At 42.4% G+C, this 22,498-nt stretch overlaps 1 protein-coding gene and 1 non-coding gene across 2 annotated transcripts in view; both read right to left on the reverse strand.

The window, feature by feature from the left end:
• Positions 1–17,906, reverse strand: part of HEXB (hexosaminidase subunit beta) — a 22,909-nt gene extending 5,003 nt beyond the window's left edge. The window contains exons 1-7 of the mRNA XM_025892711.2: positions 17,544–17,906; positions 14,262–14,407; positions 10,332–10,397; positions 7,804–7,850; positions 7,425–7,535; positions 3,276–3,377; positions 1,119–1,248 (exon numbers count right to left, since the gene is read on the reverse strand). Of these exons, the coding sequence (XP_025748496.1) occupies positions 1,119–1,248; positions 3,276–3,377; positions 7,425–7,535; positions 7,804–7,850; positions 10,332–10,397; positions 14,262–14,407; positions 17,544–17,764 (823 nt within the window). The 5' untranslated portion in view covers positions 17,765–17,906. The remainder of the gene's footprint in view (positions 1–1,118; positions 1,249–3,275; positions 3,378–7,424; positions 7,536–7,803; positions 7,851–10,331; positions 10,398–14,261; positions 14,408–17,543) is intronic.
• TRNAR-CCU (transfer RNA arginine (anticodon CCU)) lies at positions 8,628–8,700 on the reverse strand. The gene has a single exon. It is a non-coding gene; the product is annotated as a tRNA-Arg (tRNA).
• Positions 17,907–22,498: the final 4,592 nt, after the last annotated feature.

Raw genomic sequence — 22,498 nt, forward strand, 5'->3', positions numbered from 1 at the left:
CCCTTAGTTTGTTTCCTGAGATTAAGAATTCCTCATATCAGTGAGGCACCCAGACCATTTTTCTTGACCTTCAATCCATATTCCAAATTCCCTGTTCAACACAATTAGATATCCCAGCTGCACTTCAAATACCATCTAACAAAAACCAAATTCTCTGTTCAGTAAGTTCCTTCAGCAGCGCCTCCTGATTACTGTTTTCTGGTAAGGGCGCTACTATTCTCCTCTGTAACTTTTCCTTCTTCCACAGTTGATCAGTTGCCAGGTTCTCTGGATCCTATATCCAGAATGTCTCTCAGCTCCATACATTATTTTCCATTCCCATTATCACCATTCTGGTCTAGGACTTCAGTTTCTTTCCCCTTCCAATCTGTCACTTCCTCACACAGGTTTTCCTGAAGCATGGTCCCCATCATGTGATGCTTCTTCCCTATAACTTTCAGTGGTTTCCATGTGTCCTGATGGAGCCCACATCTCTCACCCAAGGCCCTTTATGTTGTATTTCACCACATTCCCCAACATTCTCCAAGTCCACCCTGGTAATACTGGACAATTACAAATGCCAGCTGCTGTGCTATATGCTTTACATTCATTACTTAACCTTCAAGAAAATTACATGATAGTTGCTACATTTTAGAGATGGGGAAACTGAGATGAGACATTCGGTAACTTGTTCAAGGCCGCTCAGTTTATAAAAGGCAGAAACAAGCTTGAAACCCAGGTAGTGTGGCTCCACGGCCAGTTCTTAGCCGGCCGATAGTGCTTCCTGCCCTTTGCTGCTCTCTACTCCCAACCGATGCCGTGCCTGTACTCCCTTGACCAGAAACATGAATGTACTGTTTCATCTCTCAAAAGCATTTTAAGTGTTCTTCTTGTCCATGAAACCATTTCTTAAACTGACTTAACATGCTCTACTTGCAATTTTTCCTTTAGCCCTTGTTTTTATACTTTGGGCAGTGCCTAGCATAGTAACTTGCTCACAATAATTACTCAGTTCCACCTGTCAATAGTGCTGCCTCGGTGCAAACCACGATTAAGAACAAAATGAATAAACACCTGGTCACAAGAGATGGAGGAACTCAGGTACTCACTCTTTGCAACTTAAAAAAGACACTCCTTACCTTTTCCCCAAGACTGTGTATGTCCAGGACTATCAAATTCTGGTATGACTCGAATCCCTCGTAATCGGGCATATTCTATCACCGTACGGACATCATTTGGTGTATACACATGAGACAAAGAATAGCTTCCCTATAAAAGCCATATTTATTAAAAAGTTTGGCATGTATTTGTCTAGGATACTGTTAACAGTTCTGTTTGTACACTGGTAATGGACAGGTGATTTTTCTAGTATCACAATGTATTAAATAGTCCTATGTGATGTTGGAGGACTTTTTAAATTTTTCTTAATCCCCACATTTTCATTTATTCATTCATTCCTTAGTAAGCCCTGCACCCTATGTGGGGCTCGAACTCACAACCCCAGGATCGTAAGTTGCATGCTCTACTCACTGAGCCAGCCCAACGTCCCTGGAGGACTCACTTAAAATTATTTGTTTACCATATCTTATTAGTAAGCTCTCAGCACACTGTGGGTTAATTCCTGATTTACGAATAGATGTATTTCAACTAGCTCCTCTTGTTTCAGGAACATCTACCATTACGTAACCATACAATAAAATAGAAATAAAATGACTCCAAAGTCAAGCCTGTGAAAACTCTGAGTACATTGTTCTTGTCAGTTTTAGAATAAAAATTCACACACTTACAAAACTGAGCTGTCGCCTTTCAAAGTCATTTTAATCACTATCAGCATTAAAAATATCCCCAGACATGCTGTGATAAGTGATTTGTTTTCTGGGTTTTTGTTGTTGTTGTTGTTGTTTAAGATTACCCTCAATCCCTTTATACATCACTTGAAAAATTAGTATGGGTTATAACTAAAGATAAAGGTCTATTAAAGGTGTTACTGTAGCATATTTCTCAAGGTATAAATAAATATTACATATAAGCTATATCTAAATTTATATATAAATGCTCAATTCCTAAAAAGTTTGGTCCCATGACCCCCATCAAATTTATATCTAAGCAAGATCAGATCTAACTACTCAATTACAATAAATATAGGAGACAAAAAAACATATTAATTGACAAACAGCAAAACCCAGACTTTGGGAACTAGAAAAATGATTTAGTTTTAACAAAAATAACAAATTACCAAAAAAAAAAAAAAAAAGGTAAATGGGCAGGGATGGTCACCTATATATCAAAAGAGAATGGATATACTAACTGACCACTATGTATGGAATTCATTTGTATCCCATTGCAGGTAAGATTTTTTTCATTAAGAAAAGGTAAAGGCACTTGGGGAAATTTAAGTAATGACTGGCTAGCTGGATTGTTAATTTTTCAGCTGCAATAACGTATTATGGAGTTTCTTTGTTTTTAACAAAAACAGATATTTTTACAGATGAGATATGCTGTCTAGGATTTGCGTGAAAAATAATGGTGGCAAGGGAGGGTGAGCATAGGTGATACAAGATTGGCCAAGTACTGATTACTGAAGCTGGGTGGCAAGGACAGGGAAGTCATTATTCTACTTCTGCATATGTTTGAGATTTTGTGTAATAAAAAAGCAAAAGCAAACAAAACAGAGGGGTGTCACCACCATTTCCACCTGTACTACGTGATAACACTGGAAAAAGCTTGAGATTGTGGACAGAGGACTAAATTTAGAGTCCTGGTTTTGTCCCTTCCTAACTACAACTTTGGATGAGGAGGTCAGTTAACTGTCTCTGTATTTACAGGGAGATGAGATGAGAGGACATGAGGATTGCTCCCACCTCCGCTGTTCCATAATACAGTTAATCTGAACACTTCTGAGACAGCCTTTTATTTTTTAAGGAGCTCTCATCTCTAAAATTCTCTATGTAGTTTTTCAGAGAGAAAAAGTCATTTATAGAATCCAATACAATTCTAGACTACATGATAAAAATACTCAACCTTTTAGTAGTTATGAGTGCTTCAGGTCTCCTATGTTCATTAAGGTTTTAAAATTTTATTTGTGTAACTACTAGATTATTTTTATTTACAGTAACTTAATTATAAAAACAGTTTTTATGGATCTAAATTGCTAAGCCACAGCTCGTTATGTTTTTAAACCACAAACATAACTTCTACACTTTAATTCTATCCATAAGAAACATTTAAGCTAAAAACTTCTGATGAAACCATACAAACATTTCTGAAGACCGACCACAGTAACATCATTTACTCACTTTGTTGCTTAACTCGGGAAAAGCAACGCTCTGGTAAGGGAAAGACTGGTCATCAACTATGTGCCAGTGGAGAACATTAAACTTATTAAAAGCCATGGCATCCTGCAAGCAAACATGTTAAAAAAATTATATATAATAACACAGATATACACAGATACAAGACATACACAATCCAATTTATCTATATTTAGGATCATTTCCAACATGTCTACTTCCTTTTAAATTTCTTTTTCAGCAAAGCAAGAATGCGAAAGTATAAATTATTTATCTTATATACTTCATGTGACATGTCCCTTTTAAAAAAGCCTATTCAGCATTTGTATTTATTCTAAACAAGGAGCTAGAACTTTGTTCTACGAGAAGGTAGCAATCTTCTAAATTCCAAGTATTTAGGAGTTGGCCAAGAATGGAAAATAGTTCTTAGCTGCTATCATGTTTGGGAATAGGGGTATATAAGTACCAGGACTTATAATCCCCACAGAAAAAGTCATTTACAGAATTCAACACAATTTTGAGATTTGAGTGCCATCCCTTCCTTTAGAAATGAAAGAAACCTGGTAAAAATGCAGTATTCTCAGAAATTCTCAGGGAAATCTATCAATTTTATGTATATTCTGGAGGAATAAACAATACCTATATGAAATACAAGCAGATTATTTGAAAAAGATAAAAAAGTCAGAGGCGGAGATAAAAAAAACAGTCAGAGGCGGAGATTGGTTTGCCCTACCAGAGAATTCAAACTTAAAGAAGCCGCCCTCCTCCACCAGGACTGAAAGGATTTCCTGATTCATTTAAGGGAATTATGCAAAGAAGTTTTTTTGTGGATAATGGCAAGATTTTTTTTTAATTTAATTTTATTTTTTTTAAGATTTTATTTATTTATTTGACAGAGAGAGACAGCGAAAGCAGGAAAACAAGCAGGGGGAGTGGGAGAGGGAGAAGCAGGCTTCCCGCTGAGCAGGGAGCCCAATGTGGGACTCGATCCCAGGACCCTGGGATCATGACCTGAGCTGAAGGCAGACGCTTAACAACTGAGCCACCCAGGCGCCCTAATGGCAAGATTTTTACCATCAGAGGAGGGAGTTCCTCAGTAAAGACCAGGGGCTTGCAAACTTGTTTCATAAAGGGCCCAGAAATAAATATTTTGGTTTTGTGAGTTACACGGTTTCCATCACCATCGATCCTGCTGATGTAGAGTCACACAAAGTGTAAACAAATGGACGTGGCTGTATTCCAGGACAACTTCATTAGCAAAGACAGTTGACAAACTGGATTTGGCCCTTGGGCTCTAGTTTGCCAACCCCTGATATTGATAAGATATAGAATAAGATAAAGATGTGGGGGTCAGGTAGAAGATAGGGTAGGAAGATCCCAAGTTTACCTGGTCCCACTGACACACCAAGATAAGTTACATGTGGACAACACTGAAGGCTGGCAGAACAGACCTTCCACGGTCAATCACAGAGAGAAGGCCACATGAAACAGAGCAGTGGAGATTCGTTTAGGAACTAAAGCCCTGGCAAGACCTAACCACAAGCAGGGGGGACTCAGATGCACAGAGAAGTAGACCCCACACCAGGCACCCCAGATACTGGGGACCTGCACTGGGAGGATGAGTCTCTATTAACATCTGGCTTTGAAAACCAGTGGGACTTTTTAAAAAATCATTGGGCTTAACTCCAAGAGCCAGAGGGCAACAGGAAACTAAGTCTCTGCCCTTAAAAAGCAAGCATAATAAATAACCACCAAGGGCACCCGGGTGGCTCAGTCAGTTACGCGTCTGCCTTCGGGCTCAGGTCATGATCCCAGGGTCCTGGGATCAAGCACCACACCAGGCTCCCTCCTTCCCCCTCTCCCTCTGTCTGCTGCTACCCCTGCTTGTGCTCTCTCGCTGTCAAATAAAATCTTTTTTTTTTTTTTTTTTAAATAAAATAACCACTAGACACAGCAACAAAGTAGCAGCTTGAAAAAAGCCTGGGGTATACTAAAGAGATTTATTTATTTATTCTTTTTAAGATTTTTTAAATTTATTTATTCATGAGAGACAGAGAGAGAGAGAGAGAAGCAGAGGGAGAAGCAGGCTCCCGTGGAGCAGGGAGCCCGAAGCGGGGCTCAATCCCAGGACCCTGGGATCATGACCTGAGCCGAAGGCAGATGCTTAACCATCTGAGCCACCCAGGCGCCCACTAAAGAGATTTATTTACTGATCTCGATGCACTGGAAGGGCAGGGATCTTTAGGAGGCTTGCCTAAGACTCAAAGTGCTGGCAGGCACCGTGTATCGCTCTTCTCCCCCAGCCTAGATAGCTGGACACCTAACACTTCACCCATCTTTTTTTTTCCCCCTAAGATTTTATTTGACAGAGAGAGACACAGCGAGAGAGGGAACACAAGCAGGGGGAGTGGGAGAGGGAGAAGCGGGCTTCCCGCCGAGCAGGGAGCCCGACGCGGGGCTCAAGCCCAGGACCCTGGGATCATGACCTGAGCTGAAGGCAGATGCTTAACGACTGAGCCACCCAGGCGTCCCTAACATTTTATTTTTTAAAGTAATCTCTACACCCAATGTTGGGGCTTGAACGCACAACCCTGAGATCGAGTCACATGCTCTACCAACTGAGCCAGCCACATGCCCTGAAAAAGTATATTAAGAGAAAATTTGAGAGGTCATTTTTATATTTATATCCTTGTTCGGGACTCCTTTCTTAGCTCACTTCCTAAGGCCAAAACTAATAAAGGATTAGATTGAAAGATCTTACACTACATATAAAATGATTTATACTTCTACAAAAAAAAAGACTATAGTTTAAAAAAACACATCTAGAAAACTTCACAATATACAATGGATAAGTATATAAAAAGCAAATACCAAAGTACCACTGACACACATATAAACAAATGTAAGAGCTCTTAAGTCAACAAGGAATCATTCCAAAAGAAAAAATGGACACTGAAAATAAATTTGTAGCTTACAATATAAAAAAATACAAACAGCCAATAAGTAAAAAAGGCTTGTATTCACTAAAAAATCACATAAGTGCAAATTAAAACACGGAGATATACTTTACAACCAGATTAGCAAACAATATGGCAAAAGTGTGCCCCCTGTTGGCCAAGCATCCACTCGTATGACCCCTCTAAAAGGCAATCTGACAGTACATAGCAATTTAAGATGTCCCCCAAGATAAAATGTATCCTTAAGCCCAGAAATTGACTTGCAAGAATTTATACTCAGGAAATAATCCTGACAAGTGTGCAAATATAAGAATATGTACTCTACAGTACTGTCTGTGATAAATTAACCTGGATGTCCATCAGCACGAGAATGGTTAAATTCACATGGTATATGTGATATTCAACTCTTTAAAAAAGATGGTACAGACCTTACAATGCTCTCATAAAAAGATGTCCATAACAAGTTTTTCTGAGGTAGCAAAAGTGCAATTCAAGTTTTAACTTTTTAAAAGAGTCATGTCATATGTGTTAATACATTCATTTTTAAGTGTAAGATGAGATAAATGGGACATAGAAATTTCTATCAACCTTTGGTAAATGCAATTATGGGATTACTACGTATGCACATCTACATCTACGTTCCAACTTTTTACACTAAGCATTTATTTCTTTTGTAAAAGTGATAATAAGGTCTTTTGGAGAAAAAAATTCAGGGCATTAATGCAAATGCAAAAAGCACTTTTTAGTAAGATGCTGTGTTAAGAGATCAAGTGAAGGTGCAGAAAAACATAAGAGGAAAACCTCCATACTCCTACAAATTGGTAGTGATAGTGGGAATGAACCAATAAAAAGTGGACAGGAAAAAACAGTTCCTGTCAACCTCAGCCCCAGCTCCCACCATCTGAAGTCCATATTCCTTTGGAACATTTCCCTAGGGATAAAGCAGCTTCCAGCCTCCTTTCTATACGCCACTTTACATAAATTAAATGGAGGTCACAACATTCAAGGGCACTAACTTTCTCAGTTGAGGAAACAGACTTTCTAAGGGAGGGAGGAAAGAAAGCTCAGTGCTTTACTACGTGACAGACAACCCCCCATGATCCAACTTACAAAACTGTGTCAAGAACCCATGTAAAGTAACACCATAAAAGGACAAAGCTTCAGCACAGAAAATGGGGAAAATAAAATAATCACCTACCAGAGTTTTAAGAATACTCTTAATGGGCAGGAAATGTCTAGCTGTATCAATTAAAATTCCTCTGTGTGGAAACCTTGGAGAATCAATAATGTTGGACTCATTGACGGTGAACTAGAAAACAAAGTAAAAGTGATTTTTAGAATTTTCTCTTGACTTGAGCTCAGTGAAGACTTGTATCTTTGCAAGTACCGCATAAAAGATTTAGAACAAGAAAGTGTGAAATTTACATTTACCAGAGAAGCGAAACATTTGTAAAGAACAAATTGTAAAAGAACAAAACACTGAAAAAGAACAAATCAAGAAACAATAAACACCTAAAAACTTTACATTTTTCTTGTAGCAATTCAACAATTTTTAGTAACATAATAACCATACTTACAGTCCCATAAGAATCTTGATAAATTAATTGGCTAAAGGTCTCTAAACCTAGGAAGAATAAAATTTGTAATTTATTGCATGAATTTATATGAGTCAATAAAAGTATTATGCAAACATACACCCATAACCAGAAAAGGCAAATAAAACTAAATATAATGTTATACCTATACCCTCTAACGTATTTTCTAAAGTCAAAGCTCGGTTTTTAAAAAAATTCCTGTTGCCATCTCATCAAAATGCTTTACTTCACTGTACCCACACACTGAGTTTTGTTTGAACGATAACACAAAAATGAATAGTGATTTAATACAACAAAATACTAGTTACTTAATAAACTTATAGCAGTATAAAGAAGAATTTTTATGATAAAATATAGTAATTTCAGAAGGTACGTAAAGTTAACAGAGGGGGAAAAGGTTCAAAACCACCATGAAGCTATAAATGAGAGCCCAAGTTAAAACTGAAAATATTTTACTCATAGCTGCAAAGACTATCTCCTGAACATTTTTCACTCAAGTGGATTGTTTCCTTAATATACTATATTACAGGCCAATTCCTCTAACTGCCCCTGACTTTACCATAATTTTTTTAAAGATTTTATTTATTTATTTGAGAGAGAGAGAATGAGAGATAGAGAGCACGAGAGGGAAGAGGGTCCGAGAGAGAAGCAGACTCCCCGCTGAGCAGGGAGCCCGATGTGGGACTCGATCCCGGGACTCCAGGTTCATGACCTGAGCCGAAGGCAGTAGCTTAACCAACTGAGCCACCCAGGCGCCCCGACCATAATTTTTTTCTTAGAAGATTTTTATTTTTAATGGATCTCTATATCCAACATGGGGCTTGAACCCACAACCCCAAAATCAGGAGTCACGTGCTCTACCGACTGAGCCAGCCAGGCGCCCCAACTTTACCCTAATTCATCATTCTGGCTGACGGGGAAAATTTTAACCTAATAGTTCAAAGTCAGAAAGGAAAGAGGACACATAACTGATACCACAGAAATAAAAAGGATCATCAGAAACAACTATGTACAATTATAAGCCAACAGATTTGACAACCTAGAAGAAATGGATAAAATCCAAGAAACATACACCCTACTAAAACTGAATCATGAAGAAAAAAAAAACTGAAAAGACTGCTTACTAATAAGGAGACTGAATCATTAATCCAAAACCTCTTGACAGACAAAAGCTCAGGACCAGGCTTCAGAGGTGAATTCTACCAAACATTCAAAGAAGAATTAACACCAATTCTTCTCAAACTTTTCCAAAAAAAACAGGAGGAGGCAATACTTTCAAACTCATTTTACAAGGCCGGCATTACCCCGGCACCAAAAACAGGTAAGAAAAGAAAAAAGAAAATTATTAGCCAATATCCCTGAAGACATAAATACAAAAATCCTCAACAAAGGCGGGGGGGGGCGCCTGGGTTAACACTCAACCTGAATCAAATCCAAGGCCACCTTTATTTTTAATTACTGTAACTTTAGTTAGCTCACATTAAAAAAAATTACTTTTTAAAAACCCTATTTGGAAGTCAGTACAACAATATCTCATCAAATTGGAGGAAGTAAAAGAAGCTTTTGAACAGGAAAAATAAATGTCCCAATACCCAAACTCTGATCCAACTCTGAAATTCAGAAGAAGCTTTTATGGTTTCTCTCTGCCTATTGCCTCCAACCCCTTTAGGTAGGTATACCGTTAACACTTTCTGTAAACGTGGTTATGTTTGTGAATCCACAGGAATTTAAAATGGTGGAAGGGCACTCTCCCTTTTCCCACCATCGTGGTGCAATGTAGTTGACTGCACCTCAGCATGTCTTCTCACAAGACTTTCAGGATCAAGTGATCCCTGGCCAAGAAACAAAAGCAGAATCAACCCATTCCCCAAAGGGTTCAGATGAAAACTGGTAATAAAATCAGAAACAACCCCAAGAGGAGACACTGGAGAAGAACGAAGACGACTGTGTAAGGAGTCACATCTGAGATGGCACACAGTTATTTACACTGTAGTGAGGTCACTAGCGTCTCACCCTATCAAGCTGAAAACTTCACCACTATTTGAAGGATATGTTTTATTGGGAAAATTTTCTTTTTGTTTCTATGCTTCTGCATTAGTAGGTTCAGTAACAGATCGGAGACATTCTGTTTGTAAGTAAACCATTTTTTTAAATGGAGGGGGAGAGATACTTGCTATTGAAGGTGACAAGAAATGATAGTGAAACAATCTGGAACGAAATGCCCCACTCAGAGCAGGCTGAGCCATTTATAGCTCTGTTAACATTACAGTCCCAAGAGCATGAACGAATTACATTCATATATAAATATGGTAACGCTCAAGCATTTTTCAAAAAGTCAAGCGATCTTTCTCCCATGCTCTAAGCATATGTGTATGATGGAAATAATTTTAGAAATACCTGACAAACCATCTGTAAAGGCTTTAAGGAAGCAAACTTTTGCTGATTTCCCAAAGCACCAAATGGAAATATTTCTTTACTAGAAAATAACAATCCAACTACATACAACTTACCTCGTAATACTCCCCAAACTCTGTTGGCCTTAAGAAAAGCCACTGGTCCTTCCACAGCTAAAGTATCTGCATTTGGGGGGAAAAAAGTTCATCAAGCCCTCAATGACACACAACGTATTTCTTAAACATATAATTGATATTTCCAGACCATTCCTTTCTTCTGAGCTCCAGGCTTACTTCTCCGACTCCTCCTGTACATCTCCACAGAGATAACCTGTGGCTTCCTGTAACCCCACATGCCCAAAGCTGAGCTCCTCCCACTTTCCTGCTCCACACCCTCCCTGCCTGTCCCCCGTGTGCCTCATCTCTGCAGGGCACAGTAGTTTCGTCCAACCAGGAGAGCTGCTCAAGTCAGGAATCTGGGTGTCCTCTCCACAATTCCTCATTTTCCCCTTCAGGTGCGTTATTCTCTCCACTGCCCCTCAAGAGAGTAGGCTCCTGTTTCAGCTAGGATTTTAAATCCAAAGGGCAAACATTCCACAGTTCCGTAATTCCTTGTGAAGCCTCAAGCAGCTTTCAAATCTTCCACTCCCCCTAAGGCCAGAGTGTTCTCTCCACTCTTTCTCTTCTACTTTTGTGCTCCTCTACTTGCCTTGCACCCACCTTCCCCCACTATCATCCTAAATCTGCCTTAAGATTCACCTCCTAACTCACTTTAGCTAAACTGAGCTTTGTTCCACTCAATAAAAAGTTCACACCCATCTATAACGGGGCTCCAGGTGGCTGCTTCTGGGCAAAGGGGGGACGCTGATCTTTCGATCTTTTAAATCACACTCTGCCTAAGGCTGCACCAATAGTCATTTTAGACTTTTGCAGAGGTTTACAGTGGAGACAGTCACAAAGTAAAGCACCAGACAGAACAGGGAGATCGGAAGCTAGCGGGTGTGACAGACGCGGGCTCTGCTGCAGCAAAGACATTCGAGGGCTGCAGGTTAATGACTCGTATCCTATCTGAACCACACCACCGCCCCGCCACCACCGTTGCCCACACTGGCTCCCAATGGCAGGCTGCAGGGAGGGAAAGGAGCTCTATCAACAGCCAATTTCATGTGACCCTCTCAGGTGACAGTCTTCTGATGAGGCAGCCCTTTCCATGAGAAGACCACAATGCTGAGTTAGCGAAAGGCCAGGCTAAGCCAGGGATTGCTGTTTTGAGTACAATCTAATCATGTTTCCTCTCCATCTCTATCAAGTTCTTAGCCACTAGACTCACTGGTTTACTGTTGAAAAACATTTTGTTTTTAAAGACTTTATTCACCTATTTGACCGAGCGAGCACACAAGCAGGGGGGAGCTGCAGGCAGAGGCGCCCTAAAAACATTTTTAAATGCATCATGGTTTTAAGATCTCCCAGAAACAGTTGTAACACAAAGAATCACCTAAACACATTAACATGTTGCATGGACTCAATGCTCATTATCTTCCAGGAGCTGATGATTTTTTTTTTAAAGATTTTATTTATTTATTTAATTGGCAGAGAGACAGAGAGCATGAGAGGGAACACAAGCAGGGGGAGCGAGAGAGGGAGAAGCAGGCTCCCCACTGAGCAGGGAGCCCGATGTGGGGCTCGATCCCAGGACCCCGGGATCATGACCTGAGCCAAAGGCAGACGCTTAACAACTGAGCCACCCCGGCGCCCCAGGAGCTGATGATCTTAACAAGAGTTCTGATTCAACTCAATGCAAAACCCACAAAGAACAGTTAAAAGGAGGTTTTGTTTTCTAAACATATGGACATCTAAGCTGTAGAATTTCAATTTTTATTTCAAAAACAAATTATTGGCGTTAACAATGATTACCCTCCCCGATGTGGGATGGGAGTGGCATCTTGGACTTTTCAGTTATCCCTTTCTGCACTGTAACTACTTTGTCTTCAAGAGTGTACATACAAATGACATCAATGTATGATACTTTAAAAATAAAATAGATGAGGTGCCTGGGTGGCTCAGTCAGTTAAGCTTCTGCTTTTGGCTCAGGTCATGATCCCGGGGTCCTGGGATCGAGTCCCGCATCGGGCTCCCTCCACCTCGGGGAGCCTGCTTCTCCCTCTGCTTGTCTCTTATGAATAAAATCTTTAAAAATAAATAAAAATAAAATTGGTAAGGTTAACCTCGCCTCTGAGATGCCCACTCAATTCCCTCTATTTTGGTCAGAAAAAAACAGTTACCAGACCCTCCCCTGGGCATTTACATACACGTACTGTAACGAATGTAGTCCTGCTGTATGTGTGTGTCTGTGTGTGTGTACTGATATGCAAATGGTACCCTAGTTCTTACACGGCGTTCCTGTGTCTGCCTCAGCAGTTTATCTCTGCAAGATCTCCAGGCTGTTCGTTCACTCTGCCTCTTTATTCTTCACTGTTGTGTCGTATTCTTCAGTGCAGACTGACAAGACATATGCAGTCACTCTTGTACTGATGAGCATGTGGTTTTGTTTGTAACTCTTCACTATTACAGGCAAGTTGCACTGAACGTCCTTGTTATATGGAATTAACTCTCTACAGTAGAAACTAGTTCATTTCTGGTTCACAGGGCATATGTTCCCTTTTAATACATAATGACGGAGCACTTGTCACTTCCTCCAACAGTTTCTCACACTCTAGAACAGTTGATATCCTTTCCATCTGTGTTCATTTTCTCATCATCATCTTCATCAACTAGTTCAAAACTTAAGACTAGTTTGTCCTTCACCCAAAAAATTTCACTATCACCTTGTCCTAAGAAGCCTCCTTTTCAGAACCAAGAAGGTTTGCCAAGCCGAACGGATGACAAGCTATATACCTCTCCACTCTCAAAACACGGCCATTTTCTGGACTTTACGCTATGTCATCAGTGTTGCTGACAGACAGCAAAGATTCCTTGGCCAGTTAACGACCACTTCCATCTCAATTCAGACTGCAAAACCGACTTCATGAAGTGTCTGAGTGCTGTCGACTGAAATCACATTTCTGATGGTGGCAGATAATCCTGTTTCTCTTCTAAGAACAGCCAGAGATTTGAAGAGAAATGAACTTACTTTTCAGAGATGTATGATTAAGAAATCTGATCTATACTCAGGAGGATGAGGAGGTGAACCTGTGTGTAAAGCAGTCTGAGGACACAGGAGCCACTCCCCTCTATCCTTACACCCCACTCAGCCATCTGCTCTGTCTGCACGTATCCAGCACCTACGCCCTCACGTTGCTCCCCTTGGTTCCTTGCTGTAATTCCACATTCTTCCCAGTCAGTAGGCCCTACAAAAACAGCCTGCACAACTGTTTCCTTCCAAAACAACTTGGGAAAAGCCCAAACATTTTAGGCAACAAAAGTATCATATAGCTAAATGGTGATTGTATTGTAAAATGATCGCTCCACCCCACTCCCCCCGTTCTGCATTATCTTTGTGTCAAATTATCTTGATTTATCAGATTTATCTTCAAAATATCAGATTTATCTTCAAATTATCAGATTTATCTTCAAAATAAAAGAAATTACCTAGATGTCCAAAAATAAGGGATTAGTCAAGTTAAGTTACTACACTAAAAATGATGTCACAGAAAAATATTTAATACATGTTTATAATGTTAGGCCAAAAAGCAGAATACAAAAGCCACATGGACAGAATTACCCCATTTTCATGTCATTTTTATATGGTTATACTTATATCTATGTATAATATTTAAACATATTACTCTACAAAAACAACACATCCGAAATAATAGTATCTGAGCTCTGCAGTTAGGAATGATTTCTTTCCTCCACTTACTGTAAAGACTGTCTGCAATGACTATGTGTTACTTTTATCATCAGACTTTAATGATAATTTTACAAATAACACTTAATAACTCACTGACCAAGAACTCAGAATAGTTCATGGCACGGAACCTTTTGTGGCACGTAAATCCCTAATGAGCAGCTTAGAACACGATACACTCACATTGCACAGGTACTCACAGGACTCATCTGAAGTGATACTGGGGTAAAGATCACACTCCGATTCAAGGCCAACTGAGACGAGAAGTTGCTTTAGCTCTACTGCATTATTACGTCTAGCAGGGCCGAGCTCTGACTTGCTGAAATCAAAAATATACTCATGGTATCTGTGTGAGAAATAAATGCAAACAAATTTTTAAAGCACTGTAGCCAAATTTTAGATACATACGTGGCAGTGGACATTGCAGCTGGCTCCTCCCACCCATGCTACCCGGTATTGGTCCAATTAGAGGCTCTCACCCCAAGCTGCACATTACAATTTCTGGGGGGAGCTTTCTGAAAATACTGATGTCCAGACCATCAGAATTAGAATCTCTGAAAGTGGGATACGGACATGGGAACTTTAGAAGTTACCCCCACGCTTCCAAGTGCCTCATATGAAGCTGCTGTTTAGAACCAGTAATCAAACCAGTCATGGTAATCCCATCACTCTTCAGGTATGCAAGCCAATTATAACTAGCGACGGAGGTGGGGCATCAGGGGTGGTGGTGGCAGAAAGTTTCCTACACTAAGTGAGCACCAAGAGTCCCTTTTCTCAGTATGTGATGCCTGGACCAGTTGCAGCCATACTAAAGGTGGCAGAGATAAAAAGAGTATGGATTTCCTAATGATACTGTTGAGCCCCTCAGTCAACTAGAATCCTGATTTTGAACTTCCTCAAGTGTGAGATAATAGGTGTTCTTATTGCTTAAGCATGATCGAGTCAGAGTTCCTCTCATCTTCCAACAAAAGTATCTGAGCTAAGGCACCCCACCCCACCCCCAAGAAAGGTCACGGAATTCTCGACAGGGTCTTGAAAATTTACCTTCTGCTGATACCCAAATACCAGAGAAAGGGGATATTAAAACAGCATTTAAAAGTACTCAAAGACCAGATAAGCTTCAAAGCAGTTAACATTTTGTAGATTTGGTAAGCCAGAGGTTGTATGTGCTACTTATGTGTAAGAACATCTGGTGTGTTTCCAGAAAAGGAGAGAGAGGTTAAGTTCCAATGAGTTTGGAAGCATGTGCAAGTTAACCAGTGAGAGAGTGGAATGGATGAGGGTGCGGAGAGCCCTCTCCATGGGAAAACCTCGGCAGATTCAGAAGCAAATTAAGATCACTGAACTGTAAACTTAGAAATGGTCAAGATGGTCCATTTTATCTGCTGTGTATTTTACCACACTTAAATAAATTTTTTAATAAAGGAAATTAAAGTTGCCAGCCGCTCTGAGATCGGAGTTAGGCGCTGGCTTGTCCCAAATACGGAGAACCTTGGTCCTGGATATTAAAACTCTAACAGAAAACTCGAAGGGTTCTAAAGCAGTGCTGTCCAAGGGTTAATTTTGCTTTTCAGGAACTGAGGGAGTGCAGCTATTTGTCCATCGAAAACAAACGAGTGATAGCATGCGATGGACCTCATTCTACAAGTTGAGGAGGACTGAACTCTCTGCTTCCAAAATGCATACTATTTCAACGCATGGTTTGCGACATAAGCTGGGCACTGCAAAGACAGGAGCCTCTGGTTCCGAACAATCTAGGGCCTACACTGTGTGTGCTCCCAACTACCTAGGTCCTTTGGAACATCCCCATCATCTCTACATTCTGCCAACCACATTGCACTTTTACTCTGAAATAGATACTGCCCCTCCTGAGTTCCTAGAACGCTCACCTGAATGCCTTCAAGTCTTAGCCATAAGGGCTAATGTTTTATAACCTGCTTCCTGACAATGTAGGGTGTAATTAGCAACAGCTGCCTCACACACCAGCATGAATTAGTTAGGCCAACTCCAGATAATCACCTGCACTGCCTCGAAATGCCTAGCCTTGTTTTTAAACCATCTCGCAGCTGACTCAAGTCCTGGTTATCCAACCATCGTCAACGGGTCTTCCACGCTTTCTTGCCATACTCCTACTAGTCATTTCAAGCATATTACCAAGTCCTTTTCTACTAATAGTATGGCACAGAAGGAAAATACGGTTTTACAAACTGAGTCTTAAAAGATTTCCTAGCCATGATCTTCCTTTAAGATGACCTTCCTGTACTTCTTCCTCCCCAATATCCCAAGGCAAACAACAACCACCTTGGCTTTACTCCTTCACACTGACTCTAGCCATTCTGACCGGTTTAGCAGATTCAGTACCAAAGGCTCATTAGAGTATGCGTCTAAAGTGAGGGTAACAATATCCACTCAGCTGTAGAAGACTGAAGAAAAAGAAGCCATCCAGGCCCTCTTTAGTCTGAGCTTATGCTCCAGGCCTATCTGGGGCCAGCAGGTGTTAAGCTAGTTTTGCATTTTTTTCCCCACCAGGTGTACGCTGACCCGCCGGCAAAATTAAGCTATGATGCCCACTGGAAACAGACAAACATCCGGGGGAATAAAGTGGTAGTACAGCTACCACCAAATGACACCCCTCTCCTGCAGTAACAAGCCTTCAGGAGAGTCCGGCCTCCACGGCTCTCCCAGTGAGGCGACACCATAGGCACGCCGGAACACCTTCCCAAGAGCAATCTGTCGTGTATTTGGTGTGGTCAGCAAAGCCAGGCTGTGGGCTGCCTCATTACACAATTCACCCTGTCGGTGGCCAAAGGGGTTCCAGACATGGAAATGTGGGGTGCTCCAGAACTAAACAGGAACCTGCCAGAGCAAGCACATGACCAGCCTGCCGGGAAATGCAAAGCAGATACTGCGGTGCACGGATCACATCTAAGTGATTAGATGAAAACATCCAACCTTTCGTATGAAACAGATTTTGGGAGTTTTGGGCAATGCTCCAACCTGAGGACCTTCTGCTTTCTGACCTGTTACCAGATTTGGCCAGTGCGGTGGGGAGGTAGCCTACAAATGGCAACCCACCCTGGGAATCCTGGTCTCAAGCTTTAAGCACTCATCTTTTTCCTAGAATTCCCTTCAAAAAAGAAGCTGCCACTCCCCACCCCCTCCATCCGCCCTACTCTCCCCTCCAAGGCGAACATGGCCACGGATTCCGAACAACCTACCCCCTGCCCTCAGTATCCTGCACGCAAACCAGGGTTCTCGAGCGCCCACACTGTCCCTTAGGAGGGAGGAGAAAGGGAAGAGCTTGGGTGTCAGTTCGTGTTTGTCCGAGCCGGCTCTCCCATCTTCTAGACCTGTCACTTTGGTCAGGTCACTGGCCGGGTCGGGGCTGTTTCCTCGTCTGAGCCATGGGGATAAGAGCGCGCCCGCACAGCACCCCGGGGGTCCGCCCCGCCTCCGCCCGGCCGCGCGCGGGGAGCTCTCACCGCCGGAACGCTTCTTGCAGGAGGGAGCAGGAGGGGCCGGCGGTGGACGAGGGGTCGTAGTAGATGGAGAAGTTCTCGCGGGAGAGGCTCAGCAGGCGCGGAGACGTCTTCACCGAGAGCGGCATAGGCCACAGGGTCGGGCCCGGCGCGGCGAAGGAGCGCGGGGCCAGCGCCGCCAGCAACATCAGCAGCGCCGGCAGCCCCAACCCGCGGTGCTCCATGGCCGCCTGGCTGTTCGGTCGGCCCAGGTCTGCCCCAGCCGCAGCCTCGACACCTGACCTCCCGGCCGACTGCGATGAGGAAGCGCCGAGCGCGTGGGTGGGGAAGTCAGCTGACAGCTCGCCCAGCCGGAGCCGGCCTCGGGGCCGGTGGGACCGCCCCCGCCGCCCGCCCCGCCCCCGCCGCCCCGCCCCGTGCCGGCCGCTCCGGACCCTCCGCGGAGAGCGGTGCTGGCCGCTGGCCCGCCGCGACCTGAAGGGAGGTCCCCGGTGACGTTGGAAACGCGGCTCGGGGCGCCGCCGGCCTCGGCTCCTGACGCGGGGGTTTAGCTGGCTTGCTCCCAAGCCCAGACTGTCCTCTGACGGTAGCTCAGCTTGAACTAAAGCTTTCTGTCCGAGCTCCCCCGGGCAGAGTTTTGAACAGGTGGATGGATAAAGATTCTGCAGATTTTTCGTGAGAGACTGTCTTGACGCAGGACTTCTGGACACTTCGGAAGGACACCATGGACCCAGTTAATTAGGCAGATGATACAAGGAGGCAATATGTTTTAACGAGGGATTAATATTGCCAGACTATAATTTTAGAAAAAACTAAAAACATGACAATTACCAAATAGAACAAAAATGTATCAAATATTTTATTCACCTTATTAGACAATTATTAAATAAGTCTGGCTCAAAGACAATTTCATAAAGCAATGTTAGGTTAACATTGCTAAATAGTTTTAAAATTGGGAAATGTGCTACAATGACTCAGCCCTAAGGATCTGACTGAACCAGGAAATGCCCATCCTCAAAAAAAAAAAAAAGGAAAGAAAGAAATTCCATTTATAATGAATTCCTAAGAGCAACTTAAATATGTATTGTGGCCGTCCTCTCCATATATTTGGAGATTAATAGCAGATCTAGAAGCAAGCAGAAACAGTGTCATTAGATCCTCTGTGGCAGGAATTCAAATGTCCTCTCTCCCCCTTCCCCCTTCCCTTGCCTCTCTCCTCTCCATATATACCTCTATTTTTCAACTCAGTTTTTCTCCACTTTGGCTTCATTCTCAGACAGGCTCTTCATGATGGCTCTCTTCTTGGGTAGCAAGAACAACGCCTCAAGGAAGCTTAGGTCCCCCACTCATCCCTATCAGTCCTGATAAAGGATCCCCATTGAGAAGTTTGATGTCACATCCACCCCTAAGGCAGAGCGAGTTAAGTCACATGACCGACATGGACTGGAGGATGCTGAAGTTCCCCAAAGGGGAAGAGGTTATCAGAGAGAAAACTACAGTCCCCAAATGGCATCAGTAAAATAAACCTTAATACCTAACATAAATTCAACCCCCCAGAGAATGTAACCTTTAACCAGTCAATATGGAATTTCCTGGTCTATACTAGGAAATTTACTGATAGACCATACACACTCTCCTAAGGAAGGCAACCTTGCCTAAACAATGTATTCCTTGCTAATACATTCTTTTCTTCATTTTTGTTTAATGCCCTCTCTTGATTTTAAAGAAGTTTCTCTTATTTAGCTCAGCAGAGTTCTACTTGCTGGATGGGGATGCTGCCCAATTCATGAATCACTTAATAAAGGCAGTTAGATCTTAAAATTGATTCAGTTGAATTTTGCTTTTTAACAAGGTGTTCTCTTACCAGAAGAAGGAGAAAGGGATACTCGGCAAGCCAAATCTCCTATCTACTACAGTATGGATTCTGAAAATTTTGGCGAAAAACTGTAAGAAAAGACTTCAAAGAAACTTTATGTGGCATGCTTAAAATACAGTTCTTCCATAAAAGCAAGCATCAGTGCCACACACTATTCTTCCCTCTTTTTAGAATTAATATAAATTTAATTTGCAGTGTCCACCTTCCCTGCCACTTTTTACTGTTAATTGAAGGCTAACAGCATAATTTAGCCAAGATTCAATCTTCAGTTCATATTGTTGCAACTGCCATACCTTCAATGACAACTTCACTTTGTGCATTAGTTATCTATTGATGTGTACCAAAGTACTGCAGAACATAGGAGCTTAAAACAACAACAAATAATAAATTAAGATAATAAATATCTCATGGCTTCTGTAGATCAGGAATTCGGGAGTCTTGGCTGGGTGACCCTGGCTCAGAGTCTCTCATGAGGCTGCAGTCATCTGAAGACATTTTTCTAAAGGCTTGGCTAGTGCTGGAGGAATTGATTCTAAGCTAGCTGACATGGTACTGGCAAGAGACCTGAGTTCCTTGCCGGCTGTTGCCTGAGGGCCTCAGTTACTTGCCACATGAATGTCTCCGTAGGGTTTATTGTGCATATTCACAACACAGCTGCTGGCTTCCCCCAGACCAAGTGATCCAAGAGACAGCAATGCAAAGAGGAAGCTATGACAACTTCCCATGGCTTCATCTTGTAACTGACACTTCCATCACATTCAATCCCTTGGAAGTGACTTACTAACTACAGTCACATCCATGGGGAGAGAAATTAGGCTACACCTTTTAAAGGGAAGACTCTACTCTCTGACCACAAATTATTTATATTCCTCCCATATATAAAATGTATTTCCTTCCTCCCAAGAACCCCCAAAGTCTCACCCTTGTAGAACATTAGCTTGAAATCCAGAATGTTGGCATCTAAATTAGTTCTAAGTATGGATGAAGCTCCTAAATGTATCCTTGAAATCCTTAAGTACAGTTTCTCTTAATCTACACACCTGTGAACTAGAGACAAGTTATCTGCACCCTATACTTAGAAAATACAATGGTGAGATAACCAGTATAGACAGTTCTGTTCAAAAAAGGAGAAATAAGAAGCACCAAGGGGTCTATAGCAATTCCCAAATCCAGCCAGGCAACTTTTGGAAGTCCTTGATTAGGATTCGAAGCCTGGAAATAATTCTCTATGACTCTTGACTCCAACTCTGGCTTTGGGTTTTGCCTTCTGAGTCATGTTTCCTTGTTCACGGAAAGTAGTATGCATTTGCAGCTGAGTAGATTTCTCTACTTGTAGAACTTCGGGGGTCCAAAGACTGGCTGTCACTGTTGCTCAGTTCACACTGGCAGCATTTCTGTGTGACAAATTAACAACACTTAAAAATGGGTACAAATACGGCGGAGCAAGATGGCGGAGGAGTAGGAGACCTGGATTTCGTCTGGTCTCAGGAATTCAGCTGAATAGGGATCAAACCATTCTGAACACCTACGAACTCAACAGGAGAGCGAAGAAAAGAATAGCAACAACTCTCTGAACAGAGAAGCGACCACTTACTGGAAGGTAGGACGTGCGGAGAAGTGAATCCGAGGCGGTATTCATGAGGATAGACGGCGGGGGAGGGGCCTCCGTCGGCCGCTTCTGGCAAGTGATAGAGCCGCGGAGCACAAAATCGGAACTTTTACAAGTTGGCTCCGCTGAGGGACGTTGCTGCAGTGGCGAGGTGGGGGGGTGGAACCCTTGCGGGACAGTGTGGTCTCAGGACCCTTGGGGTCACAGAAAGACCGGGGGTGCCTGAGTGCGGCAGAGCTCCCAGGGATCGGAGCGGGGAAGCCGGCTGCAGAGACGGAGCCGAGGCGCGGGCTCTCAGCTCGGGGTTGCCATAAACTGTGATCCGCGGCCCAGTCGGGCCACTGCTCCTCCAGCAGGGACCCAACAAGCGGCAGAGCCGGGGAGACTCCCCTTCCTCCCCCGGGAGGAGCGGCGCGGGAGCGCACTGCAGGGATCTGCTGGGTTTGGAGACTCCACACGGGGTCGGGTGCCAGAGATAGAAACGCTCGGTCACAGGCTGGGTGAGCACGGAGTGCGGCCAGAGACCAGGGAGACGGGAGTGACTGCTTTTCTCTGGGGGCGCACTGAGGAGCGGAGCCCCGAGTTCTCGGCTCCTCTGGGGTGGAGATTGGGAGGCCACCATTTCCACTCTCATCCTCCAAAGCTGTACCAAGAGCTTGCAGGGAACAAAAGCTCCTGAGAGCAAACCGGAGCAGATTGCTTAGCCCGGACTCACAAGGGCGGGGCAATTCCGCCTCCACCAAAGACATTTGGGAACCACGGCAACAGGCCCCTCCCCCAGAAGATCAGCACGAACCGCCAGCAAGCCAAGACCAAGTTTACCGATCAAGGAGAACGGGAGAACTCCAGCGCTGGGGGAATACTGCACATAGAATTCATGGCTTTTTTTTTACCATGATTCATTAGTCTTTCAAAGTTAATTTTTTTAACTGTTTTTTTTTTTAATTTTTCTTTTTCCCCTTTTCAACCAACATCTTATCAATCCCTTTTTTAAAAAAAAATTTTTTTATTTTTCATTTTTAGAGTCATACTCTATCCCTTCATAGTAGTTACCCTTATTTTTGACATATATATATAAGTTGTTCTCTCTTTAAAATTTTGAGATACAGTTTCTTATAACAGATCAAAATATACCCTAAATCATTAGTATATGGCTTTGTTCTAGTATCCTGCCTGATCAAATTCTCTCCCTTTTCTTTTCTTTTTTTTTAAATCTTTTCTTTTTTCAAACAACTTCTTATCTTATCAATTCCTTTTATAAAATCTTTTATAATTTTCACCTTTACAGTCATCTTTCATCCCTTCATTGTATCAACCCTTATTTTGTACATATATAAGTCTTTCTTTCTTTACAATTTTAGGAGGCACTTTCTTCTAACAGACCAAAACACACCCAAAATCTAGTGTCTGGCACTGAGCTATGCACTAGCCTGGTCATATTTGATCATATTCTTTTTTTTATGTTTTGTTCTG

Source organism: Callorhinus ursinus, unplaced genomic scaffold (assembly GCF_003265705.2).
Source record: "Callorhinus ursinus isolate GAN/ISIS: 27379988/994484 unplaced genomic scaffold, GSC_fseal_2.0 scaffold23, whole genome shotgun sequence".
In the NCBI taxonomy this organism is placed as follows: domain Eukaryota; kingdom Metazoa; phylum Chordata; class Mammalia; order Carnivora; family Otariidae; genus Callorhinus; species Callorhinus ursinus.